Genomic DNA, 19,412 nt, shown 5'->3' with positions numbered 1-19,412 from the left:
TTCACCTTGTGCTGTCAGAGCTGAGTCAGGTGTCTCCCAGTCCAGGGACAATGGAAGGTCGCTAAATGGCTCCCATTCAAACTGGAACACCTTGGGACAACGGGGTGGAGAAAACCAATTCTCTTAGTTTCAGCAAATTTCTCTGCAAGGGTCGGGGGATGAAGGAGTGGAATTCCTCCAGAAGCTGAACAAAGATTTGGTGTTCGCTCTGGATCTTAAAGAAACAGAGCCTGAGACACTCAGAGGAAGAACTCTCAGGAGGAACACAGGCACAGGCTCTTGGAGGGAGAGATGTCTTTGAAAGCAACCCGCCCAAGTTAAAGGAAGCTGGCTGGAGAAAAAAAGAGCGGATCCAGGGATGCCAAGGGTCGGCCGTCCTTAAGAGTGAGAGTTACAGCACAAAGAGTGAGATTCAAGGTGGTGTGTTAGGTCATTGCTTAAGACAGGGACTCTCATCATTGCTCCTTGGCAACAGACATCCAATAGTCCAGGTTTTTAATCCAGCACTTAATAGTTGGTTTTAAAATGTACACTGCTTAACATTGCATATGAAACACTTACATATCCTAATTCACACTAAAGTCTAGGGCACGTGAGAATTCCACTGGTTTGCACTGCATATAGATTTTAATAAAAACAATTATTTGCTGGTTGGCACGAGAACCTGGATGGTTGGAGATCCCTGAGGGCCAGAGATGTTAAACCCTGGTTTAGGCACACAGTCAGTGGACAGAACAAGAGAAATATTGAAAAATTTTTGTTTTTATATAAAAACAAAAATGAAAACTTATCAATGCAACAATATGTTTATTTTGCATATCACCTTGTTAGAGTGATCATTTGAAAAACATTTACTATACAAACCTAATCATATTTGTACTATAGTCAGTCATATTACATATACAGCAAACTAAAATAATCAGATTCCAAAATTAAAATAAAATAACCAAATACATTCATTTAATGTAAAATATTTTAAATAAAGTAATTAAATTGAATTTAGTTATTTTGAAGCTAACAAACCATAAAGGATTCAGATTCCACATTTCTTTTAATATCTAAATTTAGTTTTATGTTTATTTGTGTGCTTTTTTAATATTGCCATGTGGCCCCTTTTGCTGTTTTTATAACTTCTTTTGGTGGCTCAAACTTGAAACATGGCTCCGGATTTACCAGCCCCACTTGGATAAGAGGACTGTGCCCTGTCTAGTATGAATGGTGTCTTATTTTTTTTGAAGAAAGACTGAATACACTCTTCTCCTGTATTTGAGTGGGGAGAAATTAAGACAAGCCTGGCAACCTTGGTTAATGGGAACTTTAGAAGACCACACTGAAAAAAAAGTAGTCTTGCCTGTTACCAGGACAACGAATTTGTCTTGTGTGGTTTAAATTTTGAACTGTATTTTGCAGACCCTGCAAACTTTCGATGAAGTCCTGCCCTTTTGGCTCAGGGGACTTCCCAGCCCTTCTTGGGCCTGGACAAGGAGGAAGGGAAAATATCCTACCCAGCTTCTCTCTCCTTGGCACAGGAGGCCCACAACAACTCTTGTTGGTAACTCTGCTTGTTACCTCTGGCCAACCGGGGTTTCAGACAGGCTTACCTGCAGCTGGCCCCTTTTCACCTTACTCCCTTTTTTCTCCCTGGCCTGGAACAGCTCAGCTGGCAGCAACCTTCCAACGGCTGGTATGTGACTCTGTTCGGAGCAAAGAGGCAGCATATGGACAGCCCTCTTTCCCAGAGCTGGTTCTGGTTGCATGGGAGAGGGAATCTTGCCCCACCCTCTCTACAAGATCCCAGGTCTTTAGAAGATTGGAAGCAGAGGTTTTCTCCAAATACAGATTATTCCCAGTGACTGCCTCCTTTATCTGCCTTTGTCTACATTGAAACCTCCCAAAAATCTTAAAAGGCCATGCCACATGACCAAGGGTGGGCACAACTACCTTAAGTGGCCAAACCACACCACCACAAGAACTTTTGCAAAGTTTGTGTATGTTCTGTGCCTCAGCTATCACGTGTCCCTGAAGTAGTAAACTGTAAACCAGAGTACCCTCAAGACTGTTGCTCTGGAAAAGGGAACCAGCACTAGTTATGGTGCCCAGGCAGACAGGCTGCCAGATCTCCGCTCTCAGAAAGAGGTAGTAGACTGAAGAGCTGCACCCCAAGAGTGTGCGCCCAGGAATGCAAAGTCAGAGGCAGTGCTAGGCCTTGGCTCTGACCCAGGAAGCTTAAAAGCACACAGGCCCAGCATATAGGCCCAAAAAGCAGCCTGCAGAGTGTCCAGAGGGCAGCTTGACCAGGGCTGTGACAGAAGCTTAATTATAAGAACTATTTTAGACCATAGTTGCCCGTATACTTCTGAAGCTTTAAAGAGCTGAACAACGTCTGGGTAGCATCCAATGAGTAGTGACCACAGGAACATGATGATTCAAACACTTGAACAAGGAACACTTCTTATGAAAGGAGTGCGCATGTGAGCACCCCTTCACAAGAGTTAAAGAACATAAAACCATGTTCCAATCACAACCAGCCCCCTCTGCTTTTTAGGGTATGTCTACATTGGCAAGTTTCTGTGCCACAAGTTATACCACTTATTAAAACGCTGGAATTAAACCGCTGCTGCATGTCCACACTGTGCTCGTGATGCTGGGGCACATCCACATTAGCAGCTCTTGCAATGGCAAAGACAGCAGTGCACTATGGTAGCTATCCCACTGTGCAACTGGCCGCAGTGTGCTTTGGGAAGGGTTTACAATGCCTCATGGGGCAGGCACAGAGTCACATGATGCAGGTTTCCCAATCCCATTGTTCCAGGGGCTTCCTACTACTTTTTCCAGCTGCTTTTCAACTGAAGTGGTGGGGGAGAAGAGTGTGTGACAGGGAGTGTGCGTGTGTATCGAGGGTGGGAGAGAGACAGTGTGTTTTGGGGACAGGGAGTGTGTCAGCATGCTGTCTTTTTTGTAAGTTCATACTGTGGCAGGAAGTAACCAGTCCTGAGGCAGGGAGAGGGAGAAATCCTGACATCAGCCCCCGCCTCCATCCCTGGGCGCTCTGCACAGCAATCTCTCTCTCCCCCAACACCTCTATGTTCAACAGCAGGAGCATTCCACATTAATGGTTTGCTTTGTGTCCCAGAGCAGATCAGCACAGCACACAATGACTGTCAAAAACGGTGCTTTGAAAGGGGAGGGGCGCATGTCTCCAGGGCAGCCCAGTTCAAAACAATGAGCAGAGCAGTCATTTGAGGCATTATGGGACAGTTTCAAAGGCCAATTACAGTACAGAAAGCAATCAAGTGTCTACACTGGCAAAAGAGCGCTTGAACCTCTGCGCAAATAGCCTTACGACTCTTGTCCAGGTGGGTTTTTTTTGCAGGGCTGCTACTGAGGAATTTCTGCGCACAAAGTGGCTTGGTAGTGTGTACACATCTGCAGTTTGAGCAGAAAAAGCTGCTTTACTGTGCAGAAACTTGCCAGTGTAGACAAACCCTAAAACACAAAACTTCAAGGATTATTCTTCCCTTTTGAATTTTCTCTGCTGCTAAACCCACTACCGCACTTTGATGCAACTTTAAACAGTACCCACAAGAGGCTCATAATAGGAATGTTTAAGGGACTAGAGAAAGTTTCTCCTCAAAGACTGGAATCCGTTCTGTTTGCTCTTACAATATTCATTTTTGTTTTCACACTCTAACAAACAGCAAAGACCACAGTGAGGAAATCATGGTGAGACTCCTCCCACCCTTGAGAACAGAATGTCCACCAATTGTTAGCTGGCTTTAAGATCGGTCTGCTGTTCTATCATATCCCACAAGTGATCCAAATGAAGCCTGTATAGCGTTTACTGAAATAGTTTCCACATAACTAAACAGGAAGAAGGCCGCTCGTCATTAGATCTTTGTTCCCTTATGAAACCCAACTGGAAACACAGACAGCTGGAGGGCAGAGAGAGGCATTAGCAGAACACAACTCCCATTTTTTTAAGGGGGAAGGGAGGGAAATGACTGGAACTCTGCTTCAAGAATGACTCATTGTAAGGATGTACCAAGAGAAATATTTGGTGAAGGGCTATACCCTTCCAGTTCTGCCATCTATACATGAGGGTACATTAAAAGAGCCCCATCATTCCCTTTAGAAATAATATACCAAAAAACCCTGTTACTTACGTGCTCTTTCATTTCAGTAGCTACTGTTCTTGACATCATGATACAGCAGATGAGTGTTACCAGTATGAAGTAAAGTGCATACATGAAGCGGGTGCTCGTAGATTGCTTTATCTTGGGGCAGCATTTGCAGCACAGGGAGCAAGCAGCAGTACCACAGCAACAGGCCAACTAGAAAGGCAGAAACAGACAATGTTATTCATTCCGGCAGCATCACCTCATTTTAACTGACTAATTTTGCTAGGGCTGCTGATAGACTTCCTAAACACTCCAGAAATAGACAGTAACCGGAGGGGGATGTATTATCCTAGGTGCGATGGCCTGCTTGATTGCCAGTGAAGGGTAAAACCAAGATGAGCTCTAATAATTCCACAATGGAGAGTAGGAACAAAATGTACTTCTGACATCCTAAAAAAATGTTTTCTGCATTCTTAGGCAGCTCCTGGTACTGGCTGCATCCTCCCACTTGATCCAGCAGTACAAATTCACTCCAGTGACAATGCCCTACCTCCCAAAACACACACACACTCCCCCCACTGATAGAGGAAATAAGTCAAAGGACCTGCACTAAACGGGAATCAACTCTATGGCAACTGTAACAAAAACAAAGACAAGATGGTTTAATTTGTGATCTGAACTGGAGATTAATTTTATCTCACAAAGACTGTGTATAACTGTACTGATTGACTCCAATTTCTCATTCAGTGTTTAAATCCTTTTATCAAAGGCATACTGCACTCTTCATTGACGTTAACTTGTTAAAGTTGCTCTCTCTTTATTCAGACCTCTTATTTGAGTATTTTCCTTTTTGCTATAAAAATATTCAGAAAGTTTTATAATGGTAAAGACTGAGTGAATTAGGGAAGTTTTGACCAGCAGGCAATCATTCATTCTCTGTGCTCAAAGCAAAACTAAAGCGAATGTTAAAAAAGTATGTAGTACACAGGTTAAGAAAAGAGTGTCTGTACATCTCGATATAGTGCTTAGAATCTAAGCCTTAGATTATCCACAAATACAAAGTTAAGTCATAAGATTGTGCAAAATATAATTTTATATATATATATATATATATATATATATATATAAAATCAGCAACAACCCAAATTTAGGTGAACAACATTATGGCTACAAAAGGAAGCACTCAAATCATCAAATGCCAAAGTTAAAGTTGTTCAGACAGACATAGCCATGCCTCATTGTGTGTATGCATTTTAACAGTTTAAAGAATCACATACTACTTTTCTCTTAAAAAAAAAAAAAAAAAAGAAGGAGTACTTGTGGCAATGAATACTTATAACACACTATTCATATAGATTATAATTACAGATTACATACTGGGTACCGGAAACTATTTTTCATTCCTTCTGAGGGTACAGTTGGCTATGTTCAGAAGAATATTTGGACACCCATCATATTCAGGGGATGTCATGTAATACATTCTAAACAACAATGGGAATTATAAAAAGCTGGTTAAGTTAAACAGCCGCAGGTCAGAGTTTGACACTGATTAGGATTGTCTGTATTCCAGAAGGACCCACAGTTTGCAAGGTGCTATCCACATATACAATAAAATCAGTCCCTGCCCCAGGAGAAAAAGATGCTGACACCAATATGTTCACCACAGAAGTTTCACAGATTTGTATCTTGGAAGCCAGATTTCAAGTTCAGCACTAATTTGAACTCCAACAAAGAATTAAAATTTTAACAAATGATCAACGCAATCTAAATTATGTACTCACTATCATGATATCAAGTATGTTCCATTCACCTCACTTCCTGGTTTCTATTACTATAAGGCAGGGGTTCTCAAACTGTGGGTCGGGACACCATTTTAATGGGGTCGCCAGGGCTGGTGTTAGACTTGCTGGGGTCTAGGGCTGAAGCCAAAGCCCCACTGCTCAGGGTCAAAGCCAAAGCTGAAGCCCGAGCCCCGCCACTTGTGGCCGAAGCCCAAGGGCTCCAGCCCTGGGCAAAGGTGCTCAGGTTACAGGCCCCGGGTGCCTGGGGCTGATGCCCTCGGGCATTGGCCCCCACCCACCCAGGATAGTGGGGCTCAAGCTTTGGCTGTGTCTCCGCCCTGTCTGGGGTGGCAGGGCTTGGGTGGGCTCGGGCTTCAGTCCCTCTCGTGGGGTCATGTAATAATTTGTTATCAGAAACGAGTCACTGTGCAATGAAGTTTGAGAACTGCAGCTATAGGGTCAAAAAATTCTCCACAGGACCTATTGCCTACTGTGGGGTAGCAGTGGATTCCATTAACATAGTAAAAAGACAAGAGACGAGAAGACGTGGGGAGAAACAAAACGTTTCATGACCTTTTACACTAGTTAACTGCTTTAATTATAAAGCAATCACTAAAAATATAGTTACGGTTCAATTTATAAAGCAAGCAGGAATTTTAGTTTACTCATTATGGATTAATATTTTTCAGCAGAGTTCTAGTTTCCATGAGTGAGGCATTAGGCTAGAGTACATACATACATTCATACTGACACACTAATAAATCTTATGTCTGTACTCTATCTTCGGTTGGAATACCACAGAAAAGTCTGACAGCGATTACAAGTATTACACAAAAAACAAGGCCTTGGCTTTCTACAAATATTTATAACCATACCTCCATCTTTCAGACCATTATGTTGAGCAGTCAGGGCTTTAGTTAATACAGATGAAATCTGACAAAACATTAGAAGGAATCAGCACCCACTTTGCTCAGTGTATGTCCCAAGAGCTCACAAGGGGAACAGTTCTCACCAAAGAGGAACTCAAGTATTTTTGAAAATAGAAAAAAGAAAAGGAGTACTTGTGGCACCTTAGAGACTAACAAATGTATTTGAGAATGCATCCGATGAAGTGAGCTGTAGCTCAAGAAAGCTTATGCTCAAATAAATTTGCTAATCTAAGGTGCCACAAGTACTCCTTTTCTTTTTACGAATACAGACTAACAGCTGCTACTCTGAAACCTGAAAATAGAAAGTTCACTAAGATTGGCATTTTAATCCTTCTGCTGATGGCAGTTAGTTTGCTGGAGACACACATTTGTGACAGCAGTAAAGAAACCTTATGGGAACTTTTCTACACTATTAAAAAATATATATAGAGAAAAATGATTAGCTAATTGATCTAACTACCATTTTTTCCTTGCATGGACACAGTGCAATACTAGTTACCTCCACTGAGCATGATGGGGCATACCCTGGACTCCAAACTCAGTCAAGGTAAATAGCATCACACTGCAAGACAATGATGGTTAGATCAAGGTTCGTTAACACACCCCATCTTAACCTTGACCCATTTTTCCAGTATATGCAAACCCAGTATAACTTTGTGAACTCCCACCCTACTTCAACATCAGAAAGAGATACACTACTTGATTTAAACAGGTTAATGGAACAGCATGAAAACCATGTTAGGCCCCAAACCAGTAACGACTGACACACATGCTGAACTTTATGACAGTGAGTACCCTAATGAAATCAGTGGAACTACTCATGATAGTAAAAGTTAAGCGTGTGTGTAAGTATTTGCAGGACTGGAGCCATACAGCGGGCTCCTTCTCCCTGCTGTTTTCACAGGACCTCTCAATTTAGCAATATGTCTTTTGGTGGAAAGAGTGTCTCAGAAATGCCACAAAATATTCCATTTAACCATTATGAGAAATGCATCTGAGCAGGTGGTGAGCTTCAAGATTGCTGTGCAAAATAGTTAGTTTCTTTATGATACCTTCCTGCGCCGCTTCCCGCAGGCCCCAATGGCCTGGAGTGGCGAACTGCAGTAGGTGGGAGCTGTGATCGGCTGAACCTGCAGATGCTGCAGGTAAACAAACTGGCCCGGCCCGCCAGGGCTTTCCCTGGCGGGCCGCGGGCCAAAGGTTGCCGCTCCCTGGTCTACATGCTGATTTAACTGCACAGTTAGTTGTAACAGCTGCTTTAGTCTTGAGTAAATATACAGTACTGTACCCTTCTCCACGAATAGGTTCTCTTTAAAAGGAATTTTTTGCATTGAGTTCACCATGCCTTTAAAAAAAATTTTAAAAGCTAGTGTTAAAGCTTTCATACAAACTGACAAAAGCTAGGAAACCAAAAGTGCAGAGTAAAAGTTAACCCTTTCTCAACTTACGCTATTTATTTTCAGGTGTACTATAAGTAACAGCCCAAATCAGTGAAAGGCTTCTAATTTAGATTATTGTCAATATAGCTGGTCAAAAAGCATTTAGCAAAAAAATGCAAAGTTTATTTCCATTTTGCAGGGCTCAAAATGGTCCCCATTTTTAAATTTTTGCTATTTTCCCTCCATATTTTTTGTTTAGCATAAACAGTTTTCCTACTGAAATCAGTATTTTCATAAATGAAAAAATTTCAATAATGATTTCAAAAAAGAATTTTTTTTGGGGGGGGGGGGGGGAATCTATAAAATTTTAACAGTAAATAATGTTCCGGAAAACTGTGATATTGTCAAACATTTTCACAAAATTTTTTGGTTTTATGAAAAAACATTCGTGCTGAAACAAAAATGCAATGTGAAAAATTTTGACTGACTACTTATAAGGTTTTAGATTTATCTTGCTGCCAACACTTCACATATTTAAACATTATTTGTGCATGTGGAAGGTCTAATTTCTGAAAGCTTCAATTACTGACAACACTGATGTCACATCATAAAGTTAGTTGTCATACCAGACTATTGGTTCTAGATGGCGCTCTTCAAAATAATGTATTTAGATCAAGTTTTTCAAAACAAAGTGGTGCTGTAAGCAATGTAATCCCTAACAATCTTTGATTCTTTTTCCAATGCATTCTTACACTTCAGTTTAACAACCTTCAGAATCTACCTACACAGTAAAAACCTTTAGTTCTGTTGGAACAATAAAATGGCAGGGTACATCAATATGCTTGTGATTCAGTAGTTTTATTTTAAACAAAGGATGCCTAAATGCAACGAAGTGTGCAAGTTTCTGCTAAAACCCTTCTATACGCAAGGATTCCTTTTCAAGTAAAACTAGTTTTAATCTCAGCATCAAAACTGATTTACTGTGTTGCCTTGGGCAAATCATAAATATCATACTTTCGAAAATGTGTACGACGTGATGGTCCTAAATGCTACGGCTAAAAGAAGTGTAACTTAAGGACCACATTTCTGAGAGTCTTTGTCTAAATCCTCATATCTGTTTCCCCATCTAGAAAATGAGGACAATATTTATCTACCGTCCCAGGGTGTTGAAAAGTAGGAGTTAACATTTGTACAGTGTTCTGATGGTATTACTACTTAAGAAACCATTAGCATGTCAAAATGTGTTAAATTCTTGTGGTGCATGAGCCAAATGAAAATGCCATTAATTCTTCAGATATAAAATTAACCTGGAAATAATTTAAGAGAGTGTGGTGGTCTTCAAATGGTTAATTACCATGTTAACCGCCTGTTTCAAAGGAGTTCTGAAATTTATAAAAGATTTGCTACCCCTATAGTATCTCAACCAGTAAATCACAATACTTTCCCTATGCTAACACATCTTGCAGTAGTGACCCAGCACATCTCCTCCCTCCTGATGGGAGAGTCTCTTCATTACTGAGACTCACCTAAGCCAGTACAAGTAAGGTTTGCACCTGCTTCCATTCCCATCAAAGGGTTTCCTTGCCTTTTAATTGTACTAGCCCTGTTCTTATGCAATACTTATTCTGAAACTGAGACAGAGTGGCTGTTCCAAAATTGGAATGTCATTAAGTAGCCACTTCAGAACAGGGTTGGGGAAGAAGTGTAAACAGATTAAACAATAAAGCAGTCTAAACTGCAAGACTAGAGAGCTATAGGAATGAAGAAGAAGATCTTCTGATTAGCCACATATTTCTAGAAAAAGGATAATTCTGACATCTTTGTATTAAAGGGAAACCACTAATTTAAAAATATAAATATTGATTTTTTTAACCTATTATTGTTGCAAGTAGCTCTAAAGTCATGATAATTGAAAGACTGAAGAAACTGGTTCTCTCTCTCTTGTTTGTTTATTCTGTGTATTTAACAGCACTATCTACTCCTGTGATAGATATTGTAATTAGGCTGTGATTTAGTCATGGAAGTCACGGAATTCGTGACTTCAGCCAGCACCAGCTGGGAGCTGCAGAGTATCCCCAGAGCTCCCAGCCGCCAGCGGAGAGGTGCCCTAGAGCTCCCAGCCTGCCCGCAGCTGCCCAGGCTCCCCATTTAGTCATGGACATCTTTAGTAAAAGTCCAGGACAGGTCATGGGCTTCTGTTAATTTTTCATTATTGCCCGTGACCTGTTCATGACTTTTACTAAAAACATCTGTGACAAAATCTTAGCCTTAATTATAATCCCACACAATATCTTTGGGAACAGTATTATGTTAAGTTTCTGTAGCACTGTGGGTCAGGGATTGTATGCAATTCCAGATGGCAGGGATCTCTCAGCTCCTCCAAGAGCTAAAGAACAGCAGGGGTGATTAAACTAAAGTTATTCACCTTTAACACTTCCAGAGAGGTACTACCCCCTGCAGAGGCTTGCCTACACTGGTTCAAATTGGGCTGTCCAGAGACCCAAAGAAAAGGCTTTGGGCATAGAAAGTCTGAGTTTAAATGGACACTGGCTTTCTTTCTGATCCAGTAAGCAGACAGGATCTTCTGTCCAAGGGGGACCCAACCCTTGGCGAAAGAGTTGAAAAGACTAGGTCTACTCGGGCCCCATAAGACTGATGGTTGACTCCTGGTAAGCTTTTAGCACATGAATAAGAATGTTTATTGTTTTTTATATGTTTTCACCTTAAGAATATACATCGTTGCTCAGAAGGGGCTGTGTGGTAACACGTAACTGTTGGCAATAGGGTCTGTCATAAATATAAAGGAAAGGGTAACCACTTTTCTGTATACAGTGCTGTAAAATCCCTCCTGGCCAGAGACAACATCCTGTTACCTAAAAAGAAAAGGAGAACTTGTGGCACCTTAGAGACTAACCAATTTATTTGAGCATGAGCTTTCGTGAGCTACAGCTCACTTCATCGGATGCATACTGTGGAAACTGCAGCAGACTTTATATATACACAGAGAATATGTGTATATATAAAGCTGTAGCTCACGAAAGCTCATGCTCAAATAAATTGGTTAGTCTCTAAGGTGCCACAAGTACTCCTTTTCTTTTTGCGAATACAGACTAACACGGCTGTTACTCTGAATCCTGTTACCTGTAAAGGGTTAAACTCAGCTAACCTGGCTGGCACCTGACCCAAAGGGCCAATAAGAGGACAAAATACTTTCAAATCTTGGGCGGGGAGGGGGTTTGTTTGTGCTCTTTGTTTACGGGGTTGTTCTCTCTTGGGACTGAGAGAGGCCAGAGAGAAATCCATCTTCTCCAACCCATCCTAATGCAAGTCTCCAATATTGCAACCAGTATAGGTAAGCCAAGCAAGGCGGATTAGTTTCTCTTTTGTTTTATGTGAATTTTCCCTGTGTTAAGAGGGAGGTTTATTCCCGTTTTCTGTAACTTTAAGGTTTTGCCCAGAGGAGGATCGTCTGTGTTTTGAATCTGAATACCCCGTAAAGTATTTTCCATCCTGATTTTACATAGATGATTTTTACCTCTCTTTTTTTTAATAAAATCCTTCTTTTAAGAACCTGACTGATTTTTCCATTGTTCCAAGATCCAGGGGTTTGGGTCTTTGATGATTTTGTAACCAATTGGTTAGGATATTGGTCTCAAGCCTTCCCAGGAAAGGGGGTGTGTAGGTCTTGGGGGGATAATTTGCGGGGAGATATCTCCAAGTGGTCTCTTTCCCTGTTCTTTGTTTAAAATGCTTGGTGGTTGCAGCATACGGTTCAAGGACAAGGCAAAGTTGTATCTTGGGGAAGTTTTTAACCTAAGCTGGTAAGAATAAGCTTAGAAGGTCTTTCATGCGGGTCCCCACAGCTGTACCCTAGAGTTCAGAGTGGGGAAGGAACCCTGACAGGGTCAGAGCCCTAAGAGAGACAGTGAAGAGCAGGCACCGGCCTTCAGGCAGACTGGCTTGCTAGGGATATTGCAGTGTAAGGCAGGAAGCTCTGCAGCCTTAAAAACCTCTGGTCAGAAGGGAGTGGGATAAAGGTCCCTGCCCACAGATATTTGGAAACCTGACTGGGCACTCCTGGAGTAGACTATAAATGCTGGAGGGGTAGGGGTAGAGATAGAGGTGCAGTTACCCTGAACCTGTGACAACTAGATTTTGCCATTTGCCACATATAAACTAGTTTAATCTCTTACTAACGATCCATACAATAACAAGGGAGGGAGAAAAGGACTGGAAAGCCACAAAAATCTGCCAGGTGGAGGAGGGGAGGTAAGCAGTAATGCAGGTGAAACTAATTTTCACTCCTTTTTAAAACTAACTAATTCAGGCTGGCAGTCTCTCCAAGTGCAATACGGCTGCAGAACCAGCATTTCTTATATGGAGACGCTCTCCAGAGGACAAGATCTCTTGAATTTTGTAGTAGTAGGGTTGCCAGCTCTGAAATGCAGAAAAACCAGCCACTGACCAACTCCCCAGGTCCCCACCAGCCTGACCCTCCTCTTCCCCTCCCATGCAGGCTGTAGCGCAGGTGGGCACTTGGGGGTGGTTCATGGCCTCTTTGCCTGTTACATTCCCATGAACTTCTACACTCACCCCCCTCCCAGAAGCTTCAGCCCTTGAGTAAGTCCCCATTACCATGCCATCCCAGGAGCCCATGCATTGTCCACCATGGTCTCCACCACCTTCTCTCCCCCTGCTGGTGAGCCTCAAGTCCCTCACGCACTAAGAGTACCTGCCATGGGTTTGGCAGGTTGAGGGCCTGGCTTACAGAGTGGCATCTGGCTGCTGTGCCAGCCACGGTCCACTTCAAGCCATGTGACTTGTGCGCACTGGAAATTGTATGCTGCATGGCCGCCGTCAAGTGTGCATGCTGCAGTTTACAGAAGTAACACTGGTGCCATGACCAAAAAAAAAAAAAAAAAAAAAGGCAAAATTTCCACCGGCAACAGGCAAGGCACTGCAAAAACTGGCCAGGTAGCAACCCTATGTAGTAAAAAGAGTTGCCAACATTAAAGGGCAAATTTGGGGAGGATCTTGTAAGACAACACAGGCAGCACAAGAATCCTGCCTGAGCTGCAAGGTTCTCCCCTCCAGCAGTAGAGGCCACTCTACCACTTATTCAGCAAACAACCATAGCAGCTGTCTGCATTATCACAGGGCACCCCAGTGGGCTCCAACAGGCCAGAGTTCTGGAGCAGACTCAGCATAACCCCTTTTCTGAGGTTGGACTAATTCCCTCTGCCACCACAATGCCAAAAGGAGGAGTCAATGGAGAAGGGCCCAGGGGAAACCCCCGCAAGCTGGAGCCTGCCAGACAACTGGGGCTGGAGGAAGTGGAGGGCTGCAGGAGCTTGCTGGTTGAGTTGGGAAGCCAGACAGTGGGGAGACAGGAAAGCCAAAAGCTGTGGGGAGAAGAGGGGAGAGACTTGGAGCCCAGAAGAGCCAGAGCCTGCATTTTTGTGCACACATTTTGTACGTATCGAAGGTTGATTTTTCAATCTTTAACTGTCATCCACACACTGCAGGTAGGGAGGGGGGAAACTGAAAAGCCAGAAGACAATCCAAAAGCAAGATATACTGATTTTTAAAAAAAACAGCACAAAAAACTTGATTATGAGATTGATTCATTTTACTCTCAGAACTGAATATAGTATAAATCTGATATAGTATACCATACTCAGGCAGTACCGGGTATAGCATAAATCTGATATGCCATTAAGGACAGATCTTATTGCATTTTATCACAAGATACTATTGCTAAATACAGAGTGGTACTGATTGAGGAAGCAGCTTACATAATTTGACAGATAGACCTGTAAAGTTGGCTCACATAATTTTAAATATCAATAATTACATAAAAAGAAAAAAAGGAGTACTTGTGGCACCTTAGAGACTAACAAATTTATTTGAGCATAAGCTTTCGTGAGCTACACCTCACTTTATCAGATGCATTCAGTGGAAAATACAGTGGGGAGATTTATATACCTAGAGAACATGAAACAATGGGTGTTACCATACACGCTGTAACCAGAGTGATCACTTAAAGGTAAGCTATTACCAGCAGGAGAGGAAAAAAACCTTTTGTAGTGATAATCAAGGTGGGCCATTTCCAGCAGTTGACAAGAACATCTGAGGAACAGTGGGGGGGATAAACATGGGGAAATTACTTTGTGTAATGACCCATCCACTCCCAGTCTCTATTCAAGCCGAAGTTAGTTGTATCCAGTTTGCAAATTAATTCCAATTCAGCAGTCTCTCGTTGGAGTCTGTTTCTGAAGTTTTTTTGTTGAAGTATTGCCACTTTTAGGTCTGTAATCGAGTGACCAGAGAGATTGATCACACCACACCCAGACCACACCACACGATCCATTGTCTACAGAGAAGCTCTACGATACAGCTGCATTTGCTCCAACCCCTCAGACAGAGACAAACACCTACAAGATCTCTATCAAGCATTCTTACAACTACAATACCCACCTGCTGAAGTGAAAAAACAGACTGACAGAACCAGAAGAGTACCCAGAAGTCACCTACTACAGGACAGGCCCAACAAAGAAAATAACAGAACGCTAATAGCCATCACCTTCAGCCCCCAACTAAAACCTCTCCAACGCAGCATCAAGGAACTACAACCTATCCTGAAGGACGACCCATCACTCTCACAGATCTTGGGAGACAGGCCAGTCCTTGCCTACAGACAGCCCCCCAACCTGAAGCAAATACTCACTAGCAACCACACAACAGAACCACTAACCCAGGAACCTATCCTTGCAACAAAGCCCGTTGCCAACTGTGTCCACATATCTATTCACGGGACACCATCATAGGGCCTAATCACATCAGCCACACTATCAGAGGCTCGTTCACCTGCACATCCATCAATGTAATATATGCTATCATGTGCCAGCAATGCCCTTCTGCCATGTACATTGGTCAAACTGGACAGTCTCTACATAAAAGAATAAATGGACACAAATCAGATGTCAAGAATTATAACATTCAAAAACCAGTTGGGGAACACTTCAATCTCTCTGGTCACTCGATTACAGACCTAAAAGTCACAATACTTCCAAAACAAAAAAAAAAAAACAAAAAAAACCCCCACAACTTCAAAAACAGACTCCAACGAGAGACTGCTGAATTGGAATTAATTTGCAAACTGGATACAATTAACTTAGGCTTGAATGAAGACTGGGAGTGGATAGGTCATTACACAAAGTAAAACTATTTCCCCATGTTTATCCCCCCCTCCTTCCACTCCCCACTGTTCCTCAGACATTCTTGTCAACTGCTAGAAATGGCCCACCTTGATTAACACTACAAAAAGGTCCCCCTCCCCCAGCTCTCCTGCTGGTAATAGCTCACCTTAAGTGATCACTCTGGTTACAGTGTGTATGGTAACACCCATTGTTTCATGTTCTCTATGTATATAAATCTCCCCACTGTATTTTGCATCCGATGCAAAATTGAATGCATCCGATGAAGTGAGCTGTAGCTCACGAAAGCTTATGCTCAAATAAATTTGTTAGTCTAAGGTGCCACAAGTCCTCCTTTTCTTTTTGCGAATACAGACTAACACGGCTGCTACTCTGAAACCAATAATTACATAGGATCCAAATGGAAATTTTTGACAAGACATTGTATTACATTCTCACGAACTACCTAATCACGACATAATGTTTTTAGATTACAATATTTCATATTTAATTTGCATTTAACAAACATATCAATTTTAAATCAAGATTTTCCACAAACAGCTGCTTTTCTTAAACATGAGCTCAACTTTACTCTCATGAGACAAACTACAGAAGAAAAGCCAAATGTAAAATCCTGTTTCCTGTAAATTTAAACAGATGTTTTATATAATCAAAAGCAACCCTCTATTGTGGAGGTCTTGTATAGACTATATCCTCCATTACATTCCAGGGGTGAGGAAGGGGGAAATCTAAAAAGAACTAACAAATCTAAAAAACTAAAAGGAGACTTGACCCAAAAGTAAATAAATCAGACTTAATTCCTGTTATAAATGCATTACAAGAATGAGGGTTCCAATGTGTTCATTTTAAACAAGTTTGGAAATTTCCTGTTTTGAATCAGTTGTAGAGATAGTTTACAAAATACAGAAGTATTTTCAAAGCGGGATTCCAGTATCCGCTTGGCAAGGATATACGTCATGCAACGTAGTTAATTAATACTAGATGTCTTATTGTTACTAGTTTTGAGTCAGAGTTAGAAATACTGTAGCATGGCTGTTAAAAGTTTGGCAGTGTGCCATTGTAATGGCTAACAGGATTTTTGTTCTGAGAAATCAGAACACAGTTATTTAGATAGGCATCACCAAGTGGATGTTTGGCATGGCTTGGCCTTGAAACAAAGTAACATTAATTCATATACTGTCCTAGGAGAATTTGTTCCCCATTCTTAAGGCCAACAAGTTATACAATAAAACTAACTACTTTGAAATTAAACCCAGTAATGTTTCCCATGACTAGCACAAAATTGATATCTGTGGTTCATATCAAAAAGGAATATGTCTCTCTAGCGCAAGAGCGTGGGTGTCGATATTCAAACAGAAATATAGAAAAGCAAACAGAAAACCAAGAAAAACAAGAAGCACTTTTGCCTCTCACATCTACCTAACGGAGAGGTACTGTTAGTATATCGGCTTGTTTGTCAGCCTGAGATACAATTTTGGGTGTGACTTTTTGATATGCTTATATTGTATACTAATGTGTAAACGAAGGACAGAGACACTGTCTTTTGCTTCTGCCTGACCAGATAGGTTTGATACCATAATGGGAAGAGATAAGGGATAGAACTAAAGTGTTACAGCGTATGGTGGGAGCGTAATATAAAAGCATACGCGGAAAGGCTGCCTGGCTCCTCTCTCAAGCCAAGGTCAAGCAACCAGTTAGGAGGGGCAAGGAGGTTTGAGGGGGCCTAAGACACCCTAAAAGCCAAAGAAAGGCCTGGCCTTGGCCAGAACACCACCTCATTCCTTACCCCTCCCATGGGACACAAAAGAGGTGGTATGAAGACCACCCTGACTCACGACCCTCCAAAACGAAACTTGACCATAAGTTGTAAGGGGTGAGACTAGGCGCATGCACTGCAGGTATATTTGGGCCTGCTAAGGAGGTGGGAATGGGGAACGGGGACAAGGCAAAGCTCTGCAGCATCAGAGCTGGGAAGAGGGATACAGGGTAAATGCTTTGCGGCATCAGAGCTGGGAACAGAACACTAGGAAACAGACTCTGCCGGCATGTGGAGCTATGGATATGCTTGCTTTCAACTAACCCAATAAACATTGCATTGCCTGCACTTTGGAGGTCTTCTGCTTTCTGTCTGTGTGACAAGAACCAGGGGAGGGGGTGAAGGGAAAGCCCTCTAACATGCCTTCAGCCCGAGTTCTTTATGCAGACATGCTTTCACCATGCTGAAGGCAGAGTTAGCTTATACATTTGGGAATAAAAAGGAAATTACAGTCAATAATAAAGGATAAAAAATAATAGATAAAATAGTGCCAATAGCGGAAGAGTAGCTGACTGATGAATGTAACTTACTGCTTCGGCACAAATTGGTGGAAGGAGAGAAGGTCTTGCCTCTCCTTGATGATTGATATAGTACATGCAGCAGGTCACGTAGTCTATCATGATCTTGACGGATGTACCCTTGATTAATGGAAAGAACTGGATACAGGCTTTCCTGACCGTTCTCAGTTCAAGGAGGCTGATGTGCAGAAGAGACTCCTGAAGCATCCATTTGCCCTGAAAGGCGTGTCCCTCAGGCACACTCCCCCACCCCAAGATGGATGTAACCGATGTTACGGTAATAGTGGGAGGAGGTTGAGTGAAAGGAACTTCTATACAGACCTTGAATGGGTCCTTTTGCCAATTGAGTGAGCTCAATACTTGGCGAAGGACAGATATTAGCTTGCCTAGGCTGTGCCTTTTTGGAATATAGAATGTTCTGAACCATCCTAAAAAGTAGTGAAGGTGTAACCTGATGCATTGTGTCACACAGGTGCAGGCTGCCATAGGACCCAGCAATTGGAAACCATATTTTGCCAACATCTGGGGGCTTATCAGTATTGTTAAAGTCATACACCGTTCCACGGGAAGGTAAGCTCTGGCTGTTAAGGCATTCAGAGAAGCCCCTTTGAAGTTTATTTGTTCTAGTGAGGTCAAAATGGACTTCTTGATGTTGAGTTGAAATCCTAGCCTACAGGACAGGGACAGTCATCTTTACTGCAGAGAAAACTTGGTTGTACAACCAGCCCTTCCAATTGTCAAGGTTAGGAAAGATGATTATTCCCAGTCAACATAGGTGAGTATCTACCACCACCATGACCTTTGAGAATACCCTTGGGGGCAAAGGAAACCACTCAATATTGGATGGGATCCTGACTGTAAAATGGAGAAATCTCTTGTGAGAGGGATGAAGGGCAACATGAAAATATACAACCTGAAAGTCAAGAGCTACGAACCAATCTTTGAAATCTAATGACGGAATTATAAATGCGAGAGTCACCATCCTGAATTTCTATGATTTCACAAAGGCATTTAAGAGCCTGCCCTCGAATATCAGTCTCTATCCCCTATCCCCATTCATTTTTGGAACCAGAAAGTAGTTAGAAGAGAAACCCTTCCACCTGTGCTGGATTGGAACTAGTTCTATGGATCTTACACATAGGACAGAGATAACTTCCTGTCTCTGTAATGGTTCACAAGATGGGCCCCAGAAAAGGGTCGGGAAGGGGAGTGGAATCAGGAGGAAGGAGAGTGGTAAAATGGGTGGAGCAACCCAATATTATATCCTTGAAACCCCAATTTGTCAGAAGTAATCTGTTCCTAGACAGGTCAAAAATGGAAAATCCAATTGCCAAAAGATGGCAGATGGGTAGGATGGTGCAGCTGCAGATTCTCAAAGCGAGGATGTTCCTCGCCCTTGGCAGACCATCAGAATTAGCTGAGGATGACAGTTGGGCAAAGGTAACAGTAGTGGTAGGAAGAAGAAAAGGAGTACTTGTGGCACCTTAGAGACTAACAAATGTATTTGAGCATAAGCTTTCATAAGCTACAGCTCTCTTTTTGATACGTTGGTCTCTTTCTAGTTGACTCTATGGATCTATGATAGTTAGAAATTGGACCAGACAGAGATCCGAGTGTGGCCCTTGAGTCTTTTAAGGTATATACGGATTTGTCT

The 19,412-nt window shown here is 42.2% G+C and overlaps 1 protein-coding gene across 2 annotated transcripts in view; it reads right to left on the bottom strand.

Annotated features, from left to right (window-relative positions):
* The window catches only part of SERINC5 (serine incorporator 5), a 52,952-nt gene that overhangs the window by 25,214 nt on the left and 8,326 nt on the right, over positions 1-19,412 (bottom strand). For both annotated transcript variants that reach the window (XM_084629666.1, XM_084629665.1), the window contains exon 2: positions 4,164-4,331. In XM_084629666.1, the coding sequence (XP_084485792.1) occupies positions 4,164-4,247 (84 nt within the window). In that variant the 5' untranslated portion in view covers positions 4,248-4,331. The remainder of the gene's footprint in view (positions 1-4,163; positions 4,332-19,412) is intronic.

This window comes from Lepidochelys olivacea, assembly GCF_965140295.1.
Source record: "Lepidochelys olivacea isolate rLepOli2 genome assembly, chromosome: 5".
Lineage (NCBI taxonomy): Eukaryota > Metazoa > Chordata > Testudines > Cheloniidae > Lepidochelys > Lepidochelys olivacea.
This window is presented reverse-complemented; position numbering and strand designations above follow the sequence as displayed.